Source organism: Moschus berezovskii, chromosome 20 (genome assembly GCF_049115385.1).
Source record: "Moschus berezovskii isolate FMDL1 chromosome 20, NW_MosBer_1.0, whole genome shotgun sequence".
In the NCBI taxonomy this organism is placed as follows: Eukaryota; Metazoa; Chordata; class Mammalia; order Artiodactyla; family Moschidae; genus Moschus; species Moschus berezovskii.
In genome coordinates this window covers 35,785,502-35,811,908 of record NC_142479.1, presented here as the reverse complement: position 1 = coordinate 35,811,908, position 26,407 = coordinate 35,785,502, and the positions used below count along the sequence as shown (strand labels likewise).

The 26,407-nt window shown below is 51.5% G+C and overlaps 1 protein-coding gene across 11 annotated transcripts in view; it reads right to left on the bottom strand.

The window, feature by feature from the left end:
- Positions 1 to 26,407, bottom strand: part of RAP1GAP2 (RAP1 GTPase activating protein 2) — a 208,492-nt gene that overhangs the window by 101,411 nt on the left and 80,674 nt on the right. For 9 of the 11 annotated variants that reach the window (XR_016035486.1, XM_055403701.2, XM_055403718.2 and 6 more), the window contains one exon: positions 5,134 to 5,218. The exons of the other annotated variants lie outside the window; for them this stretch is intronic. Coding sequence is in view for 8 of the 9 variants with exons in the window: in XM_055403701.2 (XP_055259676.2) it covers positions 5,134 to 5,218 (85 nt within the window). In the remaining variant the exon portion in view is untranslated. The remainder of the gene's footprint in view (positions 1 to 5,133; positions 5,219 to 26,407) is intronic. 11 annotated transcript variants of the gene reach the window in all.

Below are 26,407 nucleotides of genomic sequence, written 5' to 3'. Positions count from 1 at the left end.
ACAAAGCAGGAGCGAGACTTTCTGCTCCCCCCACAGCAGGCACCTCAGGCCTCTTTGTTGTCCTCGGGAAAGGGGAAGGTTTGGGGTGGAGGAGGCTGCCCTCGGACTAGCACAGACAGGGACGGAGGAGGCTGAGCAAGGGTCACCTCCCAGAAGAGGCCTGGTGGGGCTCCAGAGACGAGTGTGACAATTCGGATCAAGGTCACACCCAGGCCTCAGCATCACCGCCCTCAACAGAAAGCCCATGCACTTACTGCAAGCTAAAAAAGAATCAGGAGGGTCAACCCCACCCTCTTCAAGCCCAAAAGGTTGTTCTACGGTCATTTCTGGGGGGGTCGACCAACCCCCGTGCTAGACATTAGGGTCCCTTCCAACTCCCCCACCGGCCTCCCCACGAAGCCGTCCTCACTTCTCTCCCGACACTGAGAAGCCACTGGACTCACTGCAGCTTGCCACATGCTGAGCCATATGGTTTCTTCTGCTCAGTTAAGGCCCCCCGAAGACAGCAGGTTCTTTGAGGGACAAGGACGGCGGCCTTGGCTTGACCCCACGGGGTCTGGCACAGGGCAGGAGACACACATGGCCCTTGTGGGTGCCAGGTGATCCATTTGGGCATGAAAACTGGATCGTAAAAAACGTGAGCCTGGAAACGATCCACTGCATTCCCAGGAAGACAGCCCCCAACCCCTCTCCCAGCCCACCCTGCGCCATCCACAGTTTGAATTCTGGCTGGGAACTGGGCTCTCATTCTGCCCATCTGCTCAGCATCTCTTTGGTAGCTTTTTCTCAGTTTCATATTAGCAAGGGAAAAAAAAAAAAAACCTTGAAAACCACAAACAGAAAAAGGTGGGGGAGGGAGCAGAGAGGACCCGTTGCAGCAGGCATGCCAGTTGGGGGCAGGGGTCAGAAGGGTGCTTCTCAGGCTGGAGGCCAGCTTCTGCTCCATCAGTCCCTTTCTAGTGCGGGGAGCAACTAGAGGAGGGTTGTCCCTGGTGTGTGGGGTGGGATGAGAGCTTTGTATCAAAAATGGTTTGTGTCTTAGAACTGAACTGACTCTATGGTCAAAGGAGGAAGACAGCTTTCTTCAGTGGGACCATGGGGAAGTCATTTCCCACCTCCTGGCCTCCAGCTTACCTGGAAAGGAAATGGATCACCACCCCTGAGATTTTGTGACTCCCAAGCTAATCAACACCAAAGGGGTTTCCCTGCCATCCCTGCCCCAAGCCTGCACTGCCAGGGAACCAAGTCAGACCCTCCTCCCCTGTCCAGATGCTGGGAGGGCAGGGGGCTGATAGAACTCCAGAGCCAGTGACCCCCTGGAGAGAGTCCAGCCTCCACCCCGTGGTGTCCCAGACCTCAATGTCTGGGCCCAATCCCACCCTGGAGAGGACATCCCAGGTGGGAACCCAGGTCCTTACAGGTGACTCCACGTGGAACTGATGGGGAGGGAGGGGGCTTCAATCCACATATCAAAGAACACATATATCTAGGCTTAATTTAGAAAAGTGCCTGATGGTAGAAGAGACTCAAGCAAAACCAGAGACGTGGAAGATAAGTGCCTGCTCCTCCAACGAGGATTCCAGTATCATCAACACACCATAAACATCTACCAGAAGGACTTTCCTGGTGACACAGTGGATAAGAATCTGCCTGCCAATGCAGGAGACACAGGTTCGACGCCTGGGCCGGGAAGATCCCACAGGCCACAGAGCAACTAAGCCGGTGCGCCGCAACTACTGAGCCCGCGCTCCAGAGCCTCAGGCCGCAACTAGGGAGCCAGTGAGCTGCAACTACCGAAGCCTGCGCGCCTAGATTCCGTGCTCCGCAACAAGAGAAGCCACTCCAATGAGAAGCCTGCTCACCAAGAGCAGCAGCAAAGAGCAGCCCCCACCCGCTGCAACCAGAGAAAGTCCATGGAAAGCAACAAACACCCAGTGCAGCACAAAGAAAAAGCAAATAAAATTGTTAAGAAAAAAACACATCCACCAGGATCAGGGACCCACAGAACGGGATGCAACCGCTGCCCTGAACTCGAAGCTGGGACGCGTTGGGCCGGCAACATGACTTGGTAAGCGCAGTCCCGAAACGGCCGCTCCCCCTGCGCTGAGAAAACCGAGACTTAAGTGAGCATTGCAGTTTTGAGTAGCCGCCAGACCGCTAACCCAGGTCTGCCTGTCCCTCCCACCGTGTCTCCAGCCTCCTCCGCACCAGCCTTCAACCTGGGGAGGCCACCCCAGGAATCTCTCATCTGCTGGCTCCATTCTCTCCCTGGAGAGTTCACCCACCCGTCCACCCCCAGCTTCAATTCCCATGGCAACAAAAATAACTCCGCGTTTTTACCTCCAGTCACACCCTTCTTCTGAGCCTGGCCCCCAAATACCCAGCTGCTCACTGACACCCCCATTGGTGTCTCAGGCTTGTCCAACTCAGCACGTGGAACTTAAGCCCTCCTTCTCTCTGCTGGGGCACTCCCTCTCAGAGAATGGCTGTAACGTTTATGCAGTTGCTCCAAACCTGGGGCCTTCCTTGCCCCCTGCTAAGTCACTTCTGTCGTGTCCGACTCTATGCAACCCCATAGACAGCAGCCCACCAGGCTCCCCCGTCCCTGGGACTCTCCAGGCAAGAACACTGGAGTGGGTTGCCATTTCCTTCTCCAATGCATGAAAGTGAAAAGTGAAAGTGAAGTTGCTCAGTCGTGTCCGACTCTTCGCGACCCCAAGGACTGCAGCCTACCAGGCTTCTCTGTCCATGGCATTTTCCAGGCAAGAGTACTGGAGTGGGGTGCCATCGCCTTAGCCGTCCTTGCCCTCTCAATTCAGTTCAGTTCAGTCGCTCAGTCATGTCCGACTCTCTGCGACCCCATGAATCACAGCACGCCAGGCCTCCCTGTCCATCACCAACTCCCAGAGTTCACTCAAACTCATGTCCATCGAGTCGGTGATGCCATCCAGCCATCTCATTCTCTGTCGTCCCCTTCTCCTCCAGCCCCCAATCCCTCCCAGCATCAGAGTCTTTTCCAGTGAGTCAACTACCTCACCCCAAATTCTCACATCTCATCACATAGGAAATGTGAGATCTGGCCACTTCCAAACAACCTCACGGGCCCCTTGGAGTCAGGCCACCATCCTCTCCCCACTGGACTCCTGCAGTGGCCTCCCAGCCCACCCCACTCCCACTCAGCTCCCTCCCATACAAGCCAGGGTAACTCTTCAAAAGCCATCTTACTCCTTGGACTAAAATCTTCAATGACTTCAGTGCCTCTAGTTAGGATAAAGCCCCAGTTTTTTTTTTTTCTTTATTTAAAATATTTACTTATTTATTTGGCTGCTCCAAGTCTTCAGTTCAGTTCAGTTCAGTTGCTCAGTCGTGTCCGACTCTTTGTGACCCCATGAATCAAGCCTCCCTGTCCATCACCAACTCCCGGAGTTCACACAAACTCATGTCCATCAAGTGGGTGATGCCATCCAGCCATCTCATTCTCTGCCGTCCCCTTCTCCTCCCGCCCCCAATCCCTCCCTTTTCCAGTGAGTCAACTCGTCGCATGAGGTGGCCAAAGTACTGGAGTTTCAGCTTCAGCACCAGCCCTTCCAGTGAACACCCAGGATCGATCTCCTCTAGAATGGACTGACATACGGGATCTAGGAACCGCCTGCCGATGCAGGAGCTGTAAGAGATGCGGGTTCGATCCCTGGATCGGGAAGATCGCCTGGAGGAGGACATGGGAACCCACTCCAGTATCCTTGCCTGGAGAATCCCCATGGACAGAGGAACCTGGAGGGCGGGCTACAGTCCATGGGGTCTCAAGCAGTCAGACATGACAGAGAGACCAAGCACAGCACAGTGTGTGAGCACAGAGGTGAGCGTCCCACACCCAATTCTGCAGAGCAAGGGGCTGAAACTGAGAAGGGAGACATGTTTTAGTTCTGCCCTGTGCAAACAAGCCACCCCGACACCTGGTTCAGATGCCAGCACTGTGACTGGGCTGATGAAGATGGTCTGGATTTCAGTGCCCCTGGGTACCCCCACCAGGGCCCTGCACCCCACCCACTCCTGAATTCCTAATTTAACCGGGACGCCCGCTCTGACTGTCATTTCAGGATAGCTCTGTGCATGGTGGGCATTCAAAGCGGGATGGTAATGGGAAGATGGCTTCTATCTACTTTCTTTGAAGGTATCACTTTGCAACAGATTGGGTCAGGGAAGAGGGGGTACCACAGGGACTCACAGGAAAGAGATACCTAATTATTTCCCTGTGAGTCACCGAGTAGCAGAGCCTCAGGATGGCAGCGGGGAGGGGTCGGGGGGGTGACTGCCCTAGATGTCCCCTCAGCTGACTCAGGAGGCAGGTGACTTCTTCAGAGCTGGTCGTCCCCTGGCAAAGGGTGAGGGAAGGAGGGAGGCACATTGCTGCCTAGACGGCAATACCGGCTGAGCCAAAGTCCCCCCTGAGGGCCAGTCCAGGCACATGTGGCCACCTGGCTGGGAAGACTGGATGACAGAAGGGTGGGGGAGCTCAGTGTGGGGAGGATGAGGCCCCTCGGGGTCCTGGGATGCAATTTCCCACGAAAGAGACTTGCGAATGAAATGCTAACAGGAGAAGAATTACGGGTTCCCCAGAACCTCCAGGGCAACCCTCCCATAGAGACTGGGGTGACAGAGCCACGTAGGAGGGCCAGTCAGAGGTGGGTTGACCAGCGTACAAGAGTCATCCAAGTCCCAGAGAGGGTACCAGACCACAGGACCCCTCGTTCCCCACCCCCAGGCAGCCCTTCTCAGAAGGTGGCCCCAAAAGGCACCCGGCCACATTCTGAGTGTCCCCATGTAAGTGCTCCGCCTGGGCCCCTTGCTCCAGAATCTACAGCTCCACAAGGCCTCTCCCTAATCACCAGGCATCCTGCCCACCGCAGTCAACCCCAGTCTATTTCCTCACTGCCCCCTGACACCCCTGTATCTCACAGTCACACCTTCCTCCCGCACTGGTTATCTCAAGTGGACACTGCATCCAGAGGGGCGGGGAGGCTCCATGGTCCCCACGGAGGGGACAGAAGCAGCTGGGCCTGGGGCCAAAGCAAGAGGGCTCCCCCCTGCCCCCGGCAACGTCCCCTCCCCACTCACCAGCCCAAAGCCTCTTACCTTCATGGTGGGAGGCGCTGTGAGAGGAGGGGACAGTGGCCGGTCTGGGAGAGTCACATCCGAGCTGTTGGCCAGCTCCTGCTTCCTGTGAGGAGACCACAGAACACAGAAGAGGTCAGAAGTGAGCAGGGGCCTGTCTGCACTTCCTCCCTCTCCTCTATCAGCAGCTGGGCTTGAGGACACAGGCTGACACGTGCAGAAAATAGAGTAAGTGCGCTTCTTGGCTGGGCTAAGCCAGAGCTTACTCCCAGAGTGACCCCTGCACCCACAGCATCAGTGTCACTTGTTAGAAAGACACATTCTCAGATGCACACCAAGTCTCCAATGGCGGGGCCCAGGAATCTGTGTTAACAAGCTCTCCAGGTGACTGTGATGCTGAGGTCTGAGTGCCATGAGATTAAAGAGACAAGGGACTGGGAAGGAAAAAACGAAGAGGGGGTAAACATTTTCAATTCATCCTCCCTGGGGCCCCACTGTCCCTAAACACACACACACACACACACACACATCCTGGTCAGACAGCGGACTTTGAAAAGACAGGGCTGCCTGCTGTGTAAGCTGCAGGTAAGACTTATTTTAGTCCATGTGGGCTAGGACCGTGGAGAGGCAGCTAAACAGAGTTGTGTCTCCATGACAACACAATTGCGACAAGTCCGCTGCTCTCACACGCTCCCCACTTTCCATCTGGCCCTTGCTGGTGACCAGGGAGTGCTGGTTGACAGTCCAATCAGCAGGGAGAGTGTATGCCGTGGATAAGCCTTCAGAGTGACAGTTACACAACAGGACCAGCTGGGCCGAACTGGGGGACTCCCCGGACAAGGGACTCTGTTGTCCAGGACATGCCCTGGCTATCTCCTAGGATGGTTCTAAGAGCCGAAGAAGACTGGACAGAGCCACAAAGCCCCCAGTTTTGCAACTGTTTCCTTCTCCGGAGCCCCACCCTGACACAGCCAGGAGACAGACCATAAATGACCAAAGGACGCCCACTGCCACCTGGAGAAAACGCTTCTGCATTTTGTTCCAGCCCATGTCCTGCCAACCAGGGTGATAGCTCCAACCCCGAGGCCCCTTCATGAGAGAAGCCACATTCCCTCCATCTTTCCAGAGGAAACCCTGGCCCCAGGGCTCAGACACCAGCCCAGGCCGGCTCCCCTCAGCCAGGCAAGCCCAGCTACCCTGGCACACCCCCCACCCGTCCCCGAAGCCCATCCTCCAGGATGCCAGGTGAGCAGGCCGAGTGAACAGCTGGCTTCGCAGAGGATCCCTGTGACCCCGTTAACCTCATCCCTGCCAATCCCCCTTTCTGCTCCTCCATCTGCCTTCCTTCCTCCTTTTTTCCTGGACCTGGGGCTCACGCTGATAATTGGAGAGTGGGGTCCCCTCCCTCCTGATCCAGACTATAACTAGGGCAAGATCCAAAGGGCCAAATTCAACACCTGTGTCTGTGCACACACACGCTCACACACAATGGGACGGACGCAGATCCTTCTGCTGCTCAGAGCCACCAGCCTCCCCTTCCTTTTAAGGCCTTGGGTGTTACCATTGTGGACAGTGCCCTACTGCTCTGGCCCTCGCCTGCCTGTGGATCCAACAGAGCTGGGCTGGGAACAAGCTCGCTTCCTCCAGCCACTCTACCCTCTCCAAGCAGCCCCTGCTCCCCCTCAATGGGCCTGCGCCCCAAGAGGGAAAGGGAAGGGGGGAAAGGATGCTCAGGGAAGGGGAGCATCACCCTCAGATCTCCTGAGATGGAGATGGACGGGGCAGCTCCTTGGTGGGACAGGCAGCCTGGAAGGGAAAACCATGCAGGGAAGAGAGGGGAGCCAAGCTGCCACTCAGAGTCTACAGGATTGTGTGAGGTTAGCTGAGGATCCCCGGCTTGCTCTGCTAGAGATGGTTTGTGGGCACACTTGACCAACGGCCACCCTGGTTCTCCGGAAACAAACCCTAGAGCAGGGCTGTGCCAGCAGGTTTTTAATATCAGTGGTCAGGGGACCCTTTATACACAGGCACACTGTCCAGTTCTCTCCATACATTGGGAGATGTCTAGTCCCTCGGAACCAGAGCAGATAAGATTATCATCTAGGACTCTGAATCCCAGGCAGAGGGCCCCATCCCCTACCCTTGGCAGGCTGAGTCCCTCTCCCATGTGTTAGGTGCTCAGTCATGTCCAACTCTTCGCAACCCCACGGACTTCTCTGTCCATGGAATTCTCCAGGTAAGGATACTGGAGTGGGTTGTCATTTCCTTCTCCAGAGGGTCTTCCCGACCCAGAGACTGAACCCAGATCTCCTGCATTGCAGGTGGATTCTTTACCACCTGAGCCACCAGGGAAGCTTTCCTCTCCCCTGAGCCAGCCTGTTCTCCCTGGACCAGTCTCCAGGGAGTGGTGAGGACTATTAGGTGGGGAGCACGGGGCATCTGCCAGTGTGATTTCCCAAATAATGCCTAGAGCTGGAAGCTGCCGGAGCAGGAAGGAGCATCCATGACTATCAGCCTCCTGCAAGCTCCAGGGTGCCATCCCAGACTCCAGGACACCTGGCTGGGCAGAAGGCATGACCACTGCCCTCAAAAAGATCAGAACCCAGAGTACATGGGCGCCAATGGTTACAGATGAGAATCTACCCTGCCTTGGTACCCAGATGGCTTGCGCAGGTACCCAGATGGCTTGGAGTGGCTCTTATGGGAGGGGACGGGCCGCACTGCACCAACGCTACTCTCAACTTCAGCTCGCCCTCTAGGAGCCAAAGTATTTATTTAAGAGCTAACTGCCTGTTATATAGTGAAGTAAGTCAGAAAGAGAAAAACAAATATATATTATCGCAAACACGTGTAATCTAGAAAAATGGTACCAATAAATCTATTTACAGGCCAGGAATAGAGACGCAGACATAGAGAACAGACTTGTGGTCACCGTGTGGGAAGGAGAGGGTGAGACGAACTGAGAGAGTGGCACTGAAACATACATTACCGTATGCGAAACAGACAGCTAGTGGGAAGCCGATGGATAACACGGGGAGCTCAACTCAGTGCCCGGTGAAGACCCGGAGGGGCGGGATGCGGAGGGCATGGGAGGGAGGTTCAAGAGGGAGGGGACGTATGTATTCTTACGGCTGATTCACACTGTTGTACAGCAGAAACCAACACAACATTGTAAAGCGATTCTCCTCCAAAAAAAGGAAAAAATAGCAACTGCTAGTGATGGGTTGAACTGTGAACTCAAAGATATTTTGAAGTCTTAACCCACAAGTGAACATGACTTTGTTTCGAAATAGGGTCTTTGCCAGAGAAGGCAATGGCACCCCATTCCAATACTCTTGCCTAGAAAATCCCATGGATGGAGGAGCCTGGTGGGCTGCAGTCCATGGGGTCACTAAGTGTCGGACACGACTGAGCGACTTCACTTTCACTTTTCACTTTCACACACTGGAGAAGGAAATGGCAACGCACTCCAGTGTTCTTGTCTGGAGAATCCCAGGGACGGGGGAGCCTAGTGGGCTGCTGTGTACGGGGTCACACAGAGTTGGACACAACTAAAGTGACTTAGCAGCAGCGGCAGCAGGGTCTTTGCAGATGTAATGAAGTTAAGATGAGGTCATTAGGATGACTCCTTAATTCGTGTCCTTAGAGGAGGAGATGGCCACATGAAGACACAGATACACAGGGAAATGCCATGTGACAACAGGGACAGAGGCTGAAGTGAAGTAGCTGGAACTCCAAGAGTTGCCAAGGACTGCAGGCCACCATGAGAAGCTACAAGAGCAAAGGAAGGATTCTGCCCTGGAGGCTTCAGGAGGCGCATGGCTCCACTGACATCTTGATTTTGGATTTCTAACCTCTGGAACTGAGATGAGTATCTGTTGTTTTAAACTGCCTGGCATAAGATGATAACGATAACCCTGTATACAAGACAGCAAAAGAGACACAGATATATAGAACAGTCTTTTGGACTCTGTGGGAGAGGGCGAGGGTGGGATGATTTGGGAGAATGGCATTGAAACATGTATATTATCATACGTGAAATGAATCTCCAGTCCAGGTTCGATGCACGGATACAGGATGCTCGGGGCTGGTGCACTGGGATGACCCAGAGGGATGGGATGGGAAGGGAGGTGGGAGGGGGGTTCAGGATGGGGAACACATGTACACCTGGGGCAGATTCATGTCAATGTATGGCAAAACCAATACAATAATGTAAAGTAATTAGCCTCCAATTAAAATAAATTAATTTTTTTAAAAAAAGAATAAAAAAATAAACTGCCTGACCTGTAGTACTCGGTTAGAGCAGCCCTCAGAAACAAATACACTGCCCAAGCTCCACGTTCTAGCCTTGACTTTGTAACCGGAGGACCAAAAACAAAAAGGGTGAAATCCCTGCTTCAGCCTCACTCCCCTTGCTATGGTCAGCTGGGCTCAACCTGGTACTGCCCCAGCCTTCACCACCAATGACATTTGTGTGTGAGCCACCCTCCCAAGGACAGCCAGGCCCAGCCTCACCACCAGCTGGTGCTGAGATAAGGCAGAGTAAGAACACGGTGCTCAGTGCAATTCCAGTCCTTTCTCAGGCAAACGTATCACACAGACCAGGTGGTGAAAGTGACATGATTATATCAAGCGATAACCTTGAATCTGCTCTAATGTACTATAATCCAAAGGTAAACTATTAGCAGAAGTGGTATCCTATTATTTGTAATGAATTTCTTGTAACCCACAGTGATCTTGACACGTGTCATGGCAGTGAGGTTGAAAACTGCCTCTTCAGCCAAGCCAGCTCACAGGCAGCCCTAAGGTGGTGGGGTCCCAGACCCACAAAGGGACCCACAAGAGGAGGGGTTGGGGAAGGAGGCAGAGGAGGGAAGGAGGGACATTCCATGTGCAGCTAAAAGAGAAGGGTGGTGAGAGCAGCTGTGAATGGGAAGGTCAGAAGAATCTCTGGGGGTCCTGGAGATGTTGCCCACTTAGCATCCCCCTGCCCAGAGCTGCCTGGTCCTCTACTTAGGGACTCCTTTCCCAGCTGGGAAGGCTCAGGGGGACCCAGGGCCAGGGGAGGGGGGGTCCTAGCTGGCTTTGTGCTGTGCTTTGTCGCTCAGTCATGTCCGACTCTTTGCAACCCCATGGACTGGAGCCCACCAGGTTCCTCTGTCCGTGGGGATTCTCCAGGCAAGAATATTGGAGTGGGTTGCCATGCCCTCCTCCAGGGGATCTTCCCAATCAAGAGATCAAACCCAGGTCTCCCTCACGGCAGGGGGATTCTTTACTGACTGAGCCACCAGGGAGGCCCTAGCTGGCTTCAGTCAAATGTAAGTCTCAGGAGGAAATGATCAAAGAGCCAGGAGAGGAAGAGGAGAAACCACAGGGATGATTCACCCAGATAGGGCTGGTCACGGGAAACTGGGCAGAACCCCCCAGGCCAAGGGCTCCCAGGTCCTTACCTCTAGCCTCCAGTGACCCTGCCCCAGACCATCTGAAGTCACTGCAGTTCACCTCTCCCACATTTCTATGAAAGGTGACCTACACTAAGAATCAAGAGATCCGGGGTTCAAGTTTGTCTCTACCTGCTACCCCACTGTGTGACCTTGGTTAAAGTTACCTCATCTCTCTGTGTCCCACTTCCTTCCTCTGCAAAGATGGGGCGATAATGTTCTGAGGCATCAAACACACGTGCGTGTGCGTGCTAAGTCGCTTCAGTCGTGTCTGACTCTATGCGACCCTGTGGACTGTAGCCCACCAGGCTCCTCTGTCTGTGGGATTCTCCAGGCAAAACTACTGGAGTGGGTTGCCATAATGGCTGCGAAATAAAGTAGGAAATCCTATACAAATGGAGACCATTATTACTATAATTCATAGAATGGTGATCAGGTTACTAAGTGAAAAGAGAGAAGCAAGGGTCCAGGGCTGTTTACACATCTTTGAAAACATCTCTGGCATCTCAAATAAGCACCAGTTCTAGCCCCGGGGATCTACTACCAGGGTCACAACCATCAGTTAATAATCAACAACAGGAGAAAAAAAAAAAAAAAAACCCTGTAGCGGCAGGTAGCTCTGAGGCCAGGTTTAAGCCCTCCCCCTGGCACAGAGCTTCTCCCAAACCAACATACTCCCTTGTCGGCATTGACCACTACTCCAGCTCCACAGCCCCCCTCCCAGGTTCCATCTTGGTTTCTCTTGCTTTCCAAGTAGCCAACCTAGAGAGATGCATCTCTAGGTTGCAACCGCTGGCTGCTATGCGGAGCTTCCCAGGAAAACCAAACCAAAGGGAATGATACACTTTATCACAAAATAGATGAAAATAACTCAAGCGTCCATCGACCGAAGAATGAACAACCAAAACACGGTCCTTGAGCACTGTGGACTATTACTCAGCCATAAAAAGGAATGAAGTGCCAATACACGCTATGACATGGATGAACCTCAAAAGCACGCTAACTAACAGAAACCAGAAACAGAAGGCCACACATTACATGATTCCACTTATAGGAAATGTCCGAAATAGGCAAATCCAGAGACAGAAAGTAGATGAGTAGTTGCAAAGGCCAGGGGCAAAAGGAGAAGGAATGGAGTCGGGGGGGTGGGGGGGCTCTGCTCTTGGGTACAGGGTTTCTTTTTTGACGTGATAAAAATGTCCAGGAACTATGCAGTGGGGATGGTTGCATAGCTTTGTGAAAATACTAAAAATCACCGAATCACACACTTTAAAAGGATGAATTTCATGGAATATAAATTATACTTCAATTTCTTAGAAATAAAAGTGAAGAGGCTGAATAGGCTCCATTTCTGTCACTTCTCCTGCTTAATTTTCTCCTCTGGCTGCCTTTTGATGCCCCTGGGGCCCCAGACGGTGTGCAGATTCTAGCTTTCTGGCCATGCTAAAGACGCTGAGTATGGTTTGCTGACCGGTCCCACCTACCGAAAGCAATGCTTTTCTTCCCATTCCCAGCATTCTTCAGCACTGATTCTTGCAACATAGTACGTAACACCTTAGGAGAGAGTTTTAGAGTTCCAACTTTTCACACTTCCATATCCTGCACAACCAACCAGACCATAAACAATAGGAAATAACATAACACAAATTTTTTCCAAACCTTCCAGAGAGATCATCGTAAGAAGAAGACACAATGGGAAGAAAAGGGAATTAGAGGCCAGGACCAGCTCCCACCAGCTCTAACTCTGACAGACTGGAAACCTCAGTCTTGGTCTGTTTTCCTCTCTACAGAACAAGCAGGGTAACTCCAACTCCTGTTCCCTCCACAGGACTCGGAAAATTGCACTCAACGCCTCAATATGACTAGAGCCTTCGTCTTTCGTACTGGCAGAGAACTGTGTGGTCACTGGACAAGCCGGGCCGAGGGGGGAGACGAACAGAGAACAGGCTAGGTGTGGGCTGGGAGTCCCTGCCCAGAGGAATCCACTTTGCTGTCTACAGAGACCCAAGGTCAGTGGCACAATAATGGAGCCCTCATTCCAGTGACCAGCAGTGCTGGGGAGTCCCCGTGGTTGGGAAACACGTCTGAGAACTTCTGTCCATCATGGCAGGATAGCCTGGCAGATACTGGAGTAGAGGGTCAGACTCCAGCCTCAAGGGAGGTGGGTGGGCAGTGTGCACATTGAACCTGAACAGGGGGCATTCTGGCCCAACAGACCTGGATTTGAATTCCAGTGCCACCCCTGGCGAGCTGTGTGGGTTTGACCAGGTTACTTCACCTGACCCCACCTCAGCTTCCTCATCTGTAAAATGGTATAATATTTGCCCCCTTGGATGGTTTGAACAAGGCCTGGAAAGCACTTAGCTCAGCGCCTGGTACATGGCAAAAATGTAATTCCTAGCCACCAATGCTGCTGCCAAGGCTGCCCTCAGTTGAGTCAGAGGGAATGGCTGTGGGTGGGCGGAGCGCCAAGGCAGAGAGTCAATCAGAGGGCAGAGAGGGGGCAGGAGGGCCTGCTTCAAACCTGGGGGAACCTGGAGGCGAGTCCAGCCTCTGTGTGTGGACCTCCAGGTCCTGGGTTTGTGCTCAAGGCTTGATTCCCAGGCTCCGGGGCACAAGCTGGAGGTGAGGATGTTACTGTTTGCGCTGTGCTGAGGCTGATGCAGAAGGGGAGAAGGACGCCAGCCCAGCAGAACAGGCCGGGGGCAGAGGGAGGGAAGCAGGTACAGGATTCAGGAACGAGAGGCTCCAACTGGTGGAGAGGTTGAGTTCCCATCCCCCTCTGAGAGCCCCTTGGGAAAGAGCAGGTGTTGCTCACCTGTCAGCACCCGGCAGGCTGGCTTTAGTGACACATCCCATCCCTGGGCATACTCTGAGAAGAGCCAGGAGAGTCAAGCACACCTCTGGACCTCTGAAGATGTAAAACTCCCCCAGGGAGTACAACACTCACTTCATCCCACGGTGCCCATCCAACCCCAGGGTTCATGCAGAGACCAGCAGCCCAGGGAGAAACTAAGAGAAGCCACTCTACCACTTAATCATGGTGACAAGGACTCTGAGGCCTGAAGAGGCAGCCCAAGCCCCAAGGCCAGCCTCTCTCTTCTTCTGGGAAGAGGCATGGCTCCCGAGACACCTCAGCACGAGTGGGAGGTGAGCAGGTCACGACACCTCAGAAAGAACCTGAGGAACCAAACATGGCTGGTTCCTGGACAAACATTTGTAAAGGACGAGTGCCAGGGCCCCGTGTGACGGGAGGGGCTGAGCAGGGGCCCTGGAGATGCTGGTGTGCGGGTGGGCAGGAGGTGTGCCTGCTGTGACTCAAACACAGGCCCGCCACGCGGGACCAGGGGAGGCCCGGGCGAAGCTCCCTGCATGCAGCTGCAGGGAACACGCTGGCTTCTCTCTGGGTGTGTAGGGAGAGGATGGCACTGCCCTTCCCAGGAGGCCCGTGAATCCCTGCATTGAGCCAGCGGTAGGAGAAAGGGCAGGAGCCAAGAAGAGCACACAACAGGGCAAACCAGCCACGAGGGTCGGCGTGGCTCCTGGCTGGCAGGGGCGGGTGACACAGCCTCCCTCCACCCTGGCATGACAGCTCAGTGCTGATGGACCAACCGGCCCACACGGGCAAACCTCCGCACTCCTGGGAAAACATGCCTTTACTGAACAGACAAGCTTTAGACCCGACTGGTGCCATCGGGTTCACACATGAGTAACCGGAGACTCAGAGGGGTTCTGTGTGGGCCTGAGGCTCACGGAGCCAGAAAATTGGAGAGTTGGGCCTCCACCCCAAGATCTCCGACTCCAGTTCCATGGCTCCTCCCGGTCACAAAGGGAAAGCCAGCTCTGCCCAGCCCAAGATCTATAATTTGAAAGGAGAACATGGGCCAGCACCCTCCACGGCCTTTAAGCTTGAGCTCCTGTAAACCAAAGGTGGGTTGTGTGTCAGTGCAGGTGGTGATGTCAGGATTATTTACAAGCATCTGAGAAGACAATCCAGGCGGGGGAAGTGAAAATGCAGAAGCCATCCTGAAGGCCCAGCGCACCCACGTGAAAGACCCTTCTGCCAAATGTGCGCTGTGGGTTATGGGTTAAAACAGATACAGAATAAAGTGCTGTGGGGACACTGGGAAGATGGGGCTAGGTCTCCTTGGGAGATCAGCTAAGGTAATTGAGGAGGTGACAGCCGAGCCAGACCTGGAGGGAAAAGCGAGCATCTGCCTGGGAGAGAAAGAGAAAGGAGAAAGGCCCTGAACAGAGGCTCAGAGGAGGGGAAGCCAGGAGACTATGGAGCCTCAGAAGAAACACACAGCTGGCACTTAGCAGGCCCCCAGAAAGGAAGAGTGAAAACTAGCAAGCAGTCCTTGGGGCTTATCTACGGGGTACTGTTGAAAATGACCCACATATCCTTTCTCATTTCATACTAACAAAACCCTCTGCAGCAAATGTCATTAACCCCACTTCACAGATGGAGAAACTGAGGCTCTGAGAGGTTAAGTTACTTACCCAGGGTCCCAGAGCAGGGAAGCAGCAAAGCTTAGACCCACGCAGTCTGGCTTCACAGTCCACGATGTTTACCACTGTGCCAACCGGACTGCCTGCAAAAGCAGCAGCCCACCCATGAAGAGCATTCTCATTACACTTGCTCAGAGTGGGGGGCATGCCTCCCTGCGGGCACCCAAGGTGATCTGGGGCACTCTTTATTGCCACTGTCACTTATTGATCTTTTACACTGACCTTCTACTTGTGGCAGGCCACCCTAATCTTCCTTTTATGGTAGTGACATAACGTTACCTTCTAAAATGAGTTCATGCAAGATTTTAAAACTAAGCCAGTCAAGGCAACTAGTAAGTAACAGATACAGGTGTCACACTGACATGACAGAGGCAGTGAAGGTGGTTTGGGAAACAGGCACTGAGCAATCTGAACTCTGCCTCGTGGGCAGAGGGGAGCGTGGAGGTGGAAGGCAGGCAGCTGCCCTGCAGGGCTTTGCTGGAGAGCTCCAGAGAGCAGAGGAGGACGCAGTGACCGGAAGGGGAGGGGTGCAGGAAGGATCAGAGTGGGAGGGGCTCCACTCTGCTTATGGTCACAAAAAAGAAATGAAAGCGTCATATCCAATAGGATTTCAGAAGCAAAATGAAGAGCAGCTGGTGACTGAGAAAAGAAGGAAGAGACAGCCGAAAATGTCCAAAGACTTGGGGAGCAGAAAGCTGAATGAGTGATGCTTCACAACACAGACGGAGGAGGAGAGCTGGGTTTGCAGAGGCGGAAGATAAAGCATCCATTCTGTAGCTCAGGAGCCCCTGGAGCCCCAGGTTAGATCAGAAAAGAAGTGCAGCCTAAACAGAGGGACAGGTGTAAGGAGAACAGAGGCAGAGGCCACAGGAGGAGAGGAGGCCCCCAGGGAGGACAAGCAGGGCTGAAAAGGCAAGAAGAACAGAGGCCCTCAGCAGGGCAGACAAGGAGAAGTGAGAGGAGGACCATGCCCAGATGGAGTTTGAAAGCCAAGGGAAGGGCAAGTGCCAAGGAGGCGATGGTGGGCAAGTCACCCCGTCGTCCAAGAGGCTCTGTTTCCAAAGCGCTGAGGAGATCACCTACCTGCCCTGTCATCCCGCCCCTAACGCACCGCATCACTTGAAAACTGCTGAGTGAGCAGCTGCCCTCACGTGGTCAGCGGTTCTGCTTGGCGCTGCCTGGCCTCAGATGAGGGAGCTACATCATGGTCACAGCAAAGGCAGCCAGCTCACAAGGTCATGGCCCCAGACAGCTTCAGAATAAAATCATAAAGCCATGGAGTCACAGAGGCACAGAATATCAGCATTTCCCAACCAGTGAGTATTTCTTGACCCAGATAGCAAGTTCGTGGGTGCTTATTTCATGACTCAGTTTGGACACAGGACAGTATCACAGTAAAAACTAATTTTTAAGCTGTACTCACTTCTTTTAGGAGAGATGGATAGAAATATGAATATAGATGTAGAGACAGAAACAGAGATACTCTTTTTTAACTTTTTATTTTGTATTGGGTATAGCTGATCAACAATGCTGTGATAGTTTCAGGTGAACAGCAAAGGGATTCAGCCATACATATACATGTGTCCATTCTCCCCTTAACTCCCTTCCCATCCAGGCTGCCACATGACATTGAGTAGAGTTCCATGTATTATACAAGAGGCCCTTGTTGGTTATCCATTTTAAATATAGCAGAGTGTACACGTCCATCCCAAACTCCGTAACTATCCCTCCCTCCTCATCCTTTCCCCTGGTAACCATAAGTTCACTCTCTAAGTCTGTTGAATCTCTTCCTGCTTAATAAATTCATTTGTATCATTTCTTTTTAGATTCCACATATATGGATTATCACATGATATTTCTCCTTCCTGAGACAGATATACTCTTAAGCCTGCTGAGACTTCATGATGAACATATCAGACTGATCACATGCATTTATTTTGCTTCTTCTGGAAGCCCCTTAAAAAGTGTGAAATGACAAAAGCAAATGCAACACAAGAGGAAAATTCAGCCCAGACGAGATTACAAGTGCCTGGAAGAAGGATGGGGGATGGATGAGCTGGGCTGATGTCTGATACTGGAAACACAAAGTCTTTGGGCCCCCTCCCCCAACCTTTCACTTCCTCACCAACCACACGACCTCACCAACTGCCACCAGCATGAGAAACTGAACCATCACTGAGAAAAGACAACATCTGAGTTCCCCCAACGGAAAGGGCAGCTTGCTACCCAGTCATCACCCTGCATGGAAGCCCCCAGGCGGCACGCCAGCCCAAATACACAGGGCTTCTAACCCACTTTCAGTCCCTCACTTTGACAACCGAGGTACAGCTAAGGATGGCTAGACTTTTGAGGAAGTCCCCCAACACAAGCAAGAGACATCCAAATAAACAAGTGGAACCTGAAAGAAACAGACACAGCAAGGAAACAATGGAAACTTCCAAATACACTATAAAGTAGCAGTCTCAGACATCAGACAAGAGTTCACATGCACAACACGAGGAGAGAATGTTATAAAGATGGAATATGATCAGGAAAGAAAGCGACCTTAGGAAAGAAATATGGTTGGAAGGCTAAGTGGAAGAAGTCTTCCAAAAAGTAGGACAAAAAGATAAAAATATAGAAAATAAAAGAGAAAACGTAAAAGCATCAGCGGATCCGATACCTGCCCAAAAGAGTTTCCAGGAAGAGGAAAATACAAGAGCGGAGTTGTGGCAGCTGGTCTCCAAAGGTGGCCTCCTGATGAGTGTATCTCTTGGTATTAATGCACTTGGACCCTCCCCGCTGCCGCCTTGAATCTGGGCTGGCCCTGTGACTCAGTTTTGACTGACAGAATGAGAAAGAAGTAATTACTTAACTTCCAAGGCTGAGTCATAGGAACCCTTTGAAGGTTCCATCTCGATCTCTAGGAACATTTGCTCTAGGGAAAGCAAGGCAGCATGTAAGAAACCTGACTATCCTGAGATTGCCAAGCTATGGTTAACAGATAGAGAGGCTGCATGGAGAGACACCCAGCCCACTCTCAGATGTCCCAGACATCTCAGTCCATACAAGTGAAGAAACCATCTTGGACATTTCAGCCACAGCAGATGTCATGAAAAGTACCAAGGAATCAAACCAGAACCAAGGTTCAAGACATATGAACCCCAGCTGAGCATCCCAACCACCTCCATCCATCTGAGCCACCCACAATGAGGTATCAAACTCTGTGGAGCAGAGATAAGCCATCCATCACCAATGTGCCCTACCTGAAAGCCTAACCCATAGAATTTGAGCATAATAAAATGGTTGTTGCTTAGAGAAAAAACATATGATTGCTGGGGGAAGGGTGGGGGAAAGGGATAGTTAGGGAGTTTAGGATGGACATGTACACACTGCTATATTTAAAATGGATAACCAACAAGGACCTACTATATAGCACAGGAAACTCTGCTCAGTGCTATGTGGCAGCCTGGAGGAGAACGGATATGCATAGATGTATGGCTGAGTCCCTTTGCTGTCCACTTGAAACTATCACAACATTGTTAATCAGCCATACTTCAACACAAAATTAAAAGTCTAAAAAAATAAAATATAATTTTTTAAATGGTTATTGTTTCACCTTAAAAGGAGAAAATTATGAGAGAATCAGTACAAGCACACTTCCCAGAACTGAAGGAAGAACTTGAATCTCTGGGTCCACTAAATAGCCAGCAGAGCAAATGACAAAGGATCCACCCCAACTACTGTCAGGATATTTCAGAATGCCTGGGTAAATGAAAAATCCTCAATGACTCCAGAAAGAAAATGTAAAAACACATCATATACAAAGGAATATAAATCAGTATATCATCAGACTTTCAACAGCAGTTCCAGAATCTGGTATAAACAATATAATACCTTCAAAACTCTGGAGGAATATTATTTTCAACCTACTATTTTATACCCAGGCAAACTATCAAGCAACTTTGAGAGTAGAACAAAGATATTCTGAAATATGAAAAAGCCCTCAAAAATTACCACCTTGCACCATTGCTTGTTAGACAGAACTGCCAGGATGTCCAATGGGTATAAGCTTTCGGTGGGGGAAAAAAGGCTATTAAAGGAATTATGGTAGAAAAAATAAAAATAGAAGATGGAAAAAGGTACATAGAAAACTATACGAATTGGGGAAACATGAGTTAATCATTAACCCTAGGAAAAATACAAGGTTATACAAGAAGGGACACACATTCATAGCACTCTCCTTGGCTCAACAATAAATAATATTTACACAGTTATAATAAGTAAACATGACTATTGAATCGAACAAAAAAAAAAGTGGTGATAGTAGATGGATACATTGCTTACTAAGGGACCACAGGTCTTTACTGAATTCCTGGTAAGACCTGGGAAAGAAGAGGCATCCCCACCAACCCACCCACCTCCAAAGTTCCCAGCAAAGGGTTGTGTTAAACCACCCAACAGTCTGTCAGCATTGGAAGTCACCGAATCACAGAGCATACCAGCCTCTCAGTTAATCCATCATTCCAAGACTCTGACTCTTTATTTTTTAAACGTTTAAAAAAATTTTTTTTATTTATTATTTTTGGCTGCACTGGGTCTTCATTGCTGTGCACAGGTTTTCTCCAGCTGTGGTGAGCAAGGGTTACTCCCTGATTGCAGTCTGCTTCTCATTGTGGTAGCTTCTCTTGTTGCAGAGTGCAGCTTCTGGGCATGCAGACTTCAGTAGCTGCAGTGCATGGGCTTAGTTGACCCAAGGTATGTGGAATCTTCCCAGGTGAGGGGTCAAACCGGTGTCCCCTGCATTGGCAGGTGGATTACTTAACCACTGGACCGCCTGGGAAGACTCTGCCTCTTAATTAAGCAGAGTTGGAAGAAGACTCTGCTTCTTAATTCTTAACTCTTCTGAAGAAGTTATTACTTGGTTAGGATTAGGATTAAGGATTAGATTAAGGATTTTCATCATTGGTTCAAACTAAATGATAGTCTCACGGGGGAGACATCGTAGTATTTCAGAGTATGTATATCTGATTTTATCAATTAGTAATGTTATTCCCTATCTGAAAGTCTCACTCATCAGAAAAAAACAAACGCTTGGAGCTATTTTCCAGGACTGGGACAAGGCACATGGCCCTCCCTCACTCCTGCATCACTGGGAGATGAGTGTTCAGGGCAAGGAGGATCCACCAGGGGCCGAGTAATCACCCACAGCTGACTCAGCCCACAGGAGCAAGGGCTACAACCTCATTTTACCAACAGTGTGCTCTAACCTAGCCTACAGAGCCCAGGCAGATGAACCAAACCCAGGGATATCAAACCTTCTGGCCTTCTCCCAGCATTGAGTTCTTTCCTGTGGGCACTAGGAAAGGAGGATAATTATGAGAGCCTCCAGGGTAATCCTGGAATCTGGGAGTGATCCTTGCAAGTATTCTATGACTGGAAAGTTCAAAAAAAGAGCTTGGCAGCCTGGAGCACCCTGGATAACTCAGAACCCCAAGTGATGAGCAGAAACCCACTTCCCAGGCCAGGTCCCTCTTCTGAATTAGTGAGAACAGAAGGCCATGATGAGCCACCCCTGTGTGGCCCCTTCACAGGTCTCTAACATGTACCCTGCCTACCAGCCCACCTCAAGCATAGCAGCTGGCACTAAATGAACTCAAGAATGAATAAGAGGGACTTCCTGGTGGTGGTACAGTGGTTAAGACTCTGCACTTCCAATGCAGGGGGCACAGGTTCGATCCCTGGTTGGGGACCTAAGATCCCACATGTCATGTGGCATGGCCAAGTAAATAAGAATAAGAAAACGAGGGAACTCACAGATCTTCAGAGTAGAGAGCTAAGTTGGAGCAGCGTGGGGTAGGAGGCTACTATCTCCACTGTAACCCGGTTTGGTCAATATTGTAGCTTCGACTGACCTCGACGCCCTGCTCAAGAGTCTGAGACACGATTCCCCACCAGTCTGATGTGTTACTCAGCTCATGTCATTCCCTGGTAACTGACTCTGTTTCTGACCTTGGATTCCTTCTCTGGACAGGGACAGTGGACATCAAAGAAGTGTCCTTTATCAGTATCCTCATCCTCATGCTACCAGCTAAGATGTACTTAGTTCTATACGAAGATCCTTAGATGCATTATTTCATTTCACCTATTCCTAAGGGATAGATACAGGTTTATCCTGTCATTTTGCAGAGGAAGAAGTGAGACTCAGAGAGGTTAAGTGACTTGCGAAAAGCCCAACAGCAAGTAAGTGGCAAAGCTGGGATTCTAAGGGACCCTGGACGGCAAGTTCTGGATAGCTCCCCTCTGTCGCACTCCTGCTTTGGAGGTTCTCAGCATTGATGCCGCTCCTCACCCCTGCAGCCCCACAGCCCTGGCCTCTGAGAGCTGGCAGCCAGGGCACTGGGATCATTCATTAAATGTTCTGCTGGGGAAAAGGTAGTTCAAGAGCCTTGAGGTTCTCTCCTACACCAACTTGGGGTTCAAACACAATGCTGCTTAGGAAAGGGGCCTAAGATGAATATCTTCTTAAGAGAAAGTTACTTTTCATTTGCTAAATGTCTACCAAAATATCCCTCTAAATATACACAGTCTATTATGGATTGTTTCAAAGGACTCCATGAGTGAGAGGCTATCATTCTGAGTTTCACATTTTGTCGTCAATATTAATAGAAACTCACTGGGAACAAATTCAGAGGATCCAGAGGCATCTCATGAAGTGGACTGGGGGTGGGGAGGGGCCCTCCCACCTCTGCTCTCTGCTCTTCTGATGCAACCCATCAAACCAGAGCACGCCAGGCCCCGGGGATCAGACGCAGCATCTGCTGCAGGGAATCAGGGCTGAGAAAAGGCTGCTCTTTCAGCCTTCCTGCTGAATCACTGCCAGCTGCCCTGGTCACTTAAGTGACAGGATGATACATCAACGCCAATAACGCGGGGAGGGCCTGTCCACGGACAGGGCATTATTCTCCCCAGGAGGCATGAAGTCAGCCTCGACAGGCAGCTGAGGCCCCTGAGAAGTAAGGGCCCCTGCCCAGGACCCCCGTCCCTTCCCAGATCTCCTCCTGGTCCCAGGTGGCCAGACCTAAGAGTGATAGGAAGAGGCCACTCCTGGGCCAGCCAGAAAATCATCCAAGAAACAGGCACCGTTGGAACTTAGTGTGTGTGAGGGGATGGGAGAAGCAACATGCAGAGGACTTTCTGCCATGGGTCTTTCTGCCAGAGGAGCCGGGCACAGCTTCCAGACTCAGTGGGGCCCCAGGGCCCTGTGCCAGCCTCCAATCGGACCCTGCACATCCACTGGCTCCTCCGGGCACTCAGTAACTATCTGCTCAATGAATTGAAGAGCCTGGGGGCTATGATGGGTCAGTGCCCCTGAGGAAGCATGATGAGAACCTTCCAGGCATTTCCTCCAAGAAATGAGTCTACCTGCAGATGAGGTTGGAAGGGCTTTGCAGACGAGGAGGGTCTTGGTGACCTCCACAGAGCCCATGAGGCCCAGGGCAGTGCTGGAGCACCGCGAGCCCTCAAAACTGATAATACTAAAACCTCACATTCATATAACAATTTGCACTGGGGACGTTTATCATCACCTTCTCTGCCAAGCACGGTTTGGTGAAGATCTTCAGGACAAGGAGTGATGTTTTATATCTTACATTATAGATGAGTCAGCAGAGGTCTGGAGCAGGTGGAAGGATCTCCTAAAAGATTCACAGCGAGTTAGTGGAGAAACTAGAACTCACACTCAAGAATGACTCCAGATCTGTGGGCTGAGCTCTCCTGTTTATGTGTAGACCAAAGGAAGGAATGAAGGAAATGGGGACTTCCCAGGCACTCCCAACGCAAGGGGCACAGGTTCGATCCCTGGCTGGGGAACTAGGTCCCACATACCACAGCTAAAAAGATCCCACATGTTGCAACTAAGACCCAGTGCCGCCAGATAAATCAATTTTTCAAAAATAAATGACGGAAAGGACAACTAAACTCTCCCACCTCTGCCGTATCACAGCAAATCGTGGAAATCAGTGCACCTGTTTTTCCCTGCTCGTTCGAGTCCCACCAAGTAAGGACAGTTCTCCCTTGCGGTGCACGCTCCAGGTAGGTTTCCAAGGACCACACCCTAATCTCCTTATAGCCACCCCCGACCCTCTGCACCTCCAACAGTGCTGAACAATAAATTCCTGTCTGGCTGAGCAGAGGACTTGGCTGTTCCTGGTTGGGGCAGCACGTGAGCTGTCAGCTTAGGCCAGGAACACAAGCTATCAGTTGGAGGTGTCCTCCCACCCCCACAAATAGCCCCTGCTCTCCCTTATGAGAGGACAGCAGGCAAGCGGTTGAGTCTGCCAAGGGGCCCAGGGTCCACACAGACCAGCAGTCACTGCAGTAGCCCGTCCTGGCTCTGCTGTCGCTCAAAGGCTTACTGAGGCCTCCAATCCCCTGCCTGTCCTGAGTGGGTCCCTCTCCAGACCAGTAAGTGAGCAGGGAGTGGAGAGAAAGAACCACCCCTCTGCCTATCTGGGTCAGAGTCTCTGAGGCAGGGCCGATGGGGCCCCAGGCCACGTGGCAGGGCCTGGGACTCGCTGCCAATCACCCCAGTAACAAAGCTGACTGATGCCAACCCGAAAAGGCCAACTCCCAAGGAAGGCAGCAGCTTTATCCTGCTCTGAGCTGCAGGTGGAATAGGTAAGTGAGTTTTTTTTTAATGGGTTTATTTTACAAATTTAGGGGGTGGTGGGGGTAGGCCAGAGGATGAAAAAAGAGGTGGGGGGAAAGGGTAGATAGACAGGGAAGAGAGAAAATGGAAGCTTTTGGAAGCTTTTAGATGGAAGACACTTCCCTCTCCATCGTCGCCCGCCAAAATCCATCAGTTAAAAGGCCACAGAGTTGAAGAAGACCCGGGGACAGGGTGGGAGCAGCACCCAGAGCCGAGGCCTTAGATGGGAACATCAACACAACCACACGAAGTACTGGAGTAGGTCCTTCTGGTCCTCCCAGAACCCTGGTAGAAGTGGCAAGAATGAAGGTAACCATTTGGTGCCCTGAGCGCACCCTCTCGAGTGGCAGGGCTTGCTGGAACACAGAGACCCACAGACAGGAAGTGCTTCCCCTCCTCCCTAAACCCAGGGAGATCAGAACAGGTTTCACTGTCCTCAGAGCTGCCAGTTCAGCCCTCGATGGCGCCCATCAAGACAGACCCTCACCGAAAGGCCACTGTCCCCAGCTCCAAGGATCCACCCACCAGACCATGAGCTCCATAAGGGCAGCGATCAGGCCAGCCTTGTCCCTGCTGGATCTTCAGTCCCTCGAGGACTGATGTGTGATGGGGAATATGGATGGACAGGCAAGTAATTATGCTGCCCCCAGGGAGCTGTTTTCTTTGTGGGGTATTGAACCAGCAAGGTCAAGGTGGTATTGAACAAGCTTGGTGAATAAAACACCTGTCCCACGTCTGGCGTCAGTTGGGTGTTTTAACCAAGGCCCTTCCCTTGACAATGGATCTTCCAGGGAGCAAGAGGGCTCCTGGCAACCCTGCCCACCCTCAGCACACCCTCTCCCCACTCAGCCTGAAGCAAGCCAGGGCTGTGACTGCCATCCCTACAATGACCCCATTTTCTGCCTCCAACCCAGGCCTCTCATCTGAGCCTCAGACCCCAGTGCCAGCTGGACATCTCCCCCGGGATCTCTGAGCACCTCAAACTCAACGTGTCCAAAGGTGACCTCATCATTTCCCCCAGGTTATTCCACCTGCCGGGTTCTGTCTTCCAATCAAAGTCCCTGAGCATTCCTGACCCTTCCTCCTGCCTTATGTCTGACATCCAACCCCACGGTGACTCCACGGACCTGCGGCAGGAGCATCACCTGGAAGCTGGCTTAAAATGCAGATTCTCACAGGACTTCCCTGGTGGTCCAGTGGCTAAGACTCCCACGTTCCCAATGCAGGGGGCCCCGGTTCAACCCCTGGTCAGGGAACTGGATCCTGCACAAGAAAATAAAAGATCTCAAACGTGGCAACAAAGATCAAAGATCTGCATGCTGCAAATAAGACCAGCACTGTCAAACACCTAAATAAATATTAATGGGAAAAAGAGGATGAGATGGTTCGATGGTATCACCGAAAGGACATGAGTTTGAGCAAGCTCTGAGAGATAGGGAAGGACAGGGAAGCCTGGCGTGCCCCAAGTCCATGGGGTCACGTAGAGTCGGACATGACTAACCCACTGAATCGCAACAAAGGGGAAAAAAGGAGGGAGTATTAAGCAGTGTCAGATGACTCTAAGTTGAGCGCACAAAGGTAACCATTGGATTTGGTAACCAGAGCGGCACTGTGGAGTGGTGGGGAGCAAGGCCAGGGGCAATCTTCTAGAAAGAGCAGTAGACTGGGGTGGACATGAGATTGGGTGGGGTGGGTTAGGAGTGACAGGGTTTCTTGGTTGACCGACGGGTGGTCTCATTTTCTGCAGATCCAAATCTCAGGCTTCATGGGGACTCTGTCAGCCTTGGGTCTGCTCCTCACCTCTCCTTTCTCCTTTCTCCTACCCACCTCTTCCCCTTCCCGCTGGCTGGCAACATTCATTCTTCTGCTTCCAACTCCACCACCCGGGGCCACAGGTGAGGACAAAGTAAAAATTTAACTCTGCCCAGGAAAAAGAAAAGATCTCATTTTCCCCAGTCAGGGAGCGATAAATTTTTCTGAAATTCCAGCCATTCCTCCCTTTGAGTCTGAATGTTTTTAGTCTTCAAGAGTCTCCATTAAAATGCAAATGTCCCAGCTAGCCAGAAGGAGGGCAGCCCTAACAACCCTCACCTTTCTGGATCCTTAACCCACAGGGAGGCCTATGATTCCCCAGTTAAATCCTTTACCTCTCACCCAATTCTCAGGATACAGTCTTTTATAATCCACTCTTTCAGTTCAGTTCACTCAGTCGTGTCCAACTCTTTGGGACCCCATGGACTGCAGCACGCCAGGTTTCCCTGTCCATCACCAATTCCCGGAGCTTGTTCAAACTCATGTCAGTGATGCCATCCAACAATACCCCTCTCCTCCAGCTTTCAATCTTTCCCAGTCAGTGATGCCATCCAACAATACCCCTCTCCTCCAGCTTTCAATCTTTCCCAGCATCAGGGTCTTTTCCAGTGAGTCAGTTCTTCGCATTCGCATCAGGTGGCCAAAGTATTGGAGTTTCAGCTCCAGTATTAGTCCTTCCAATGAATAATCAGGACTGATTTCCTTTAGGATGGACTGGTTGGATCTCCTTGCAGTCCAAGGGACTCTCAAGAGTCTGCTCGAACACCACAGTTCTAAAGCATCAATTCTTCAGCAGTCAGCTTTCTTTATGGTCCAACTCACATCCATACACTATCAACGG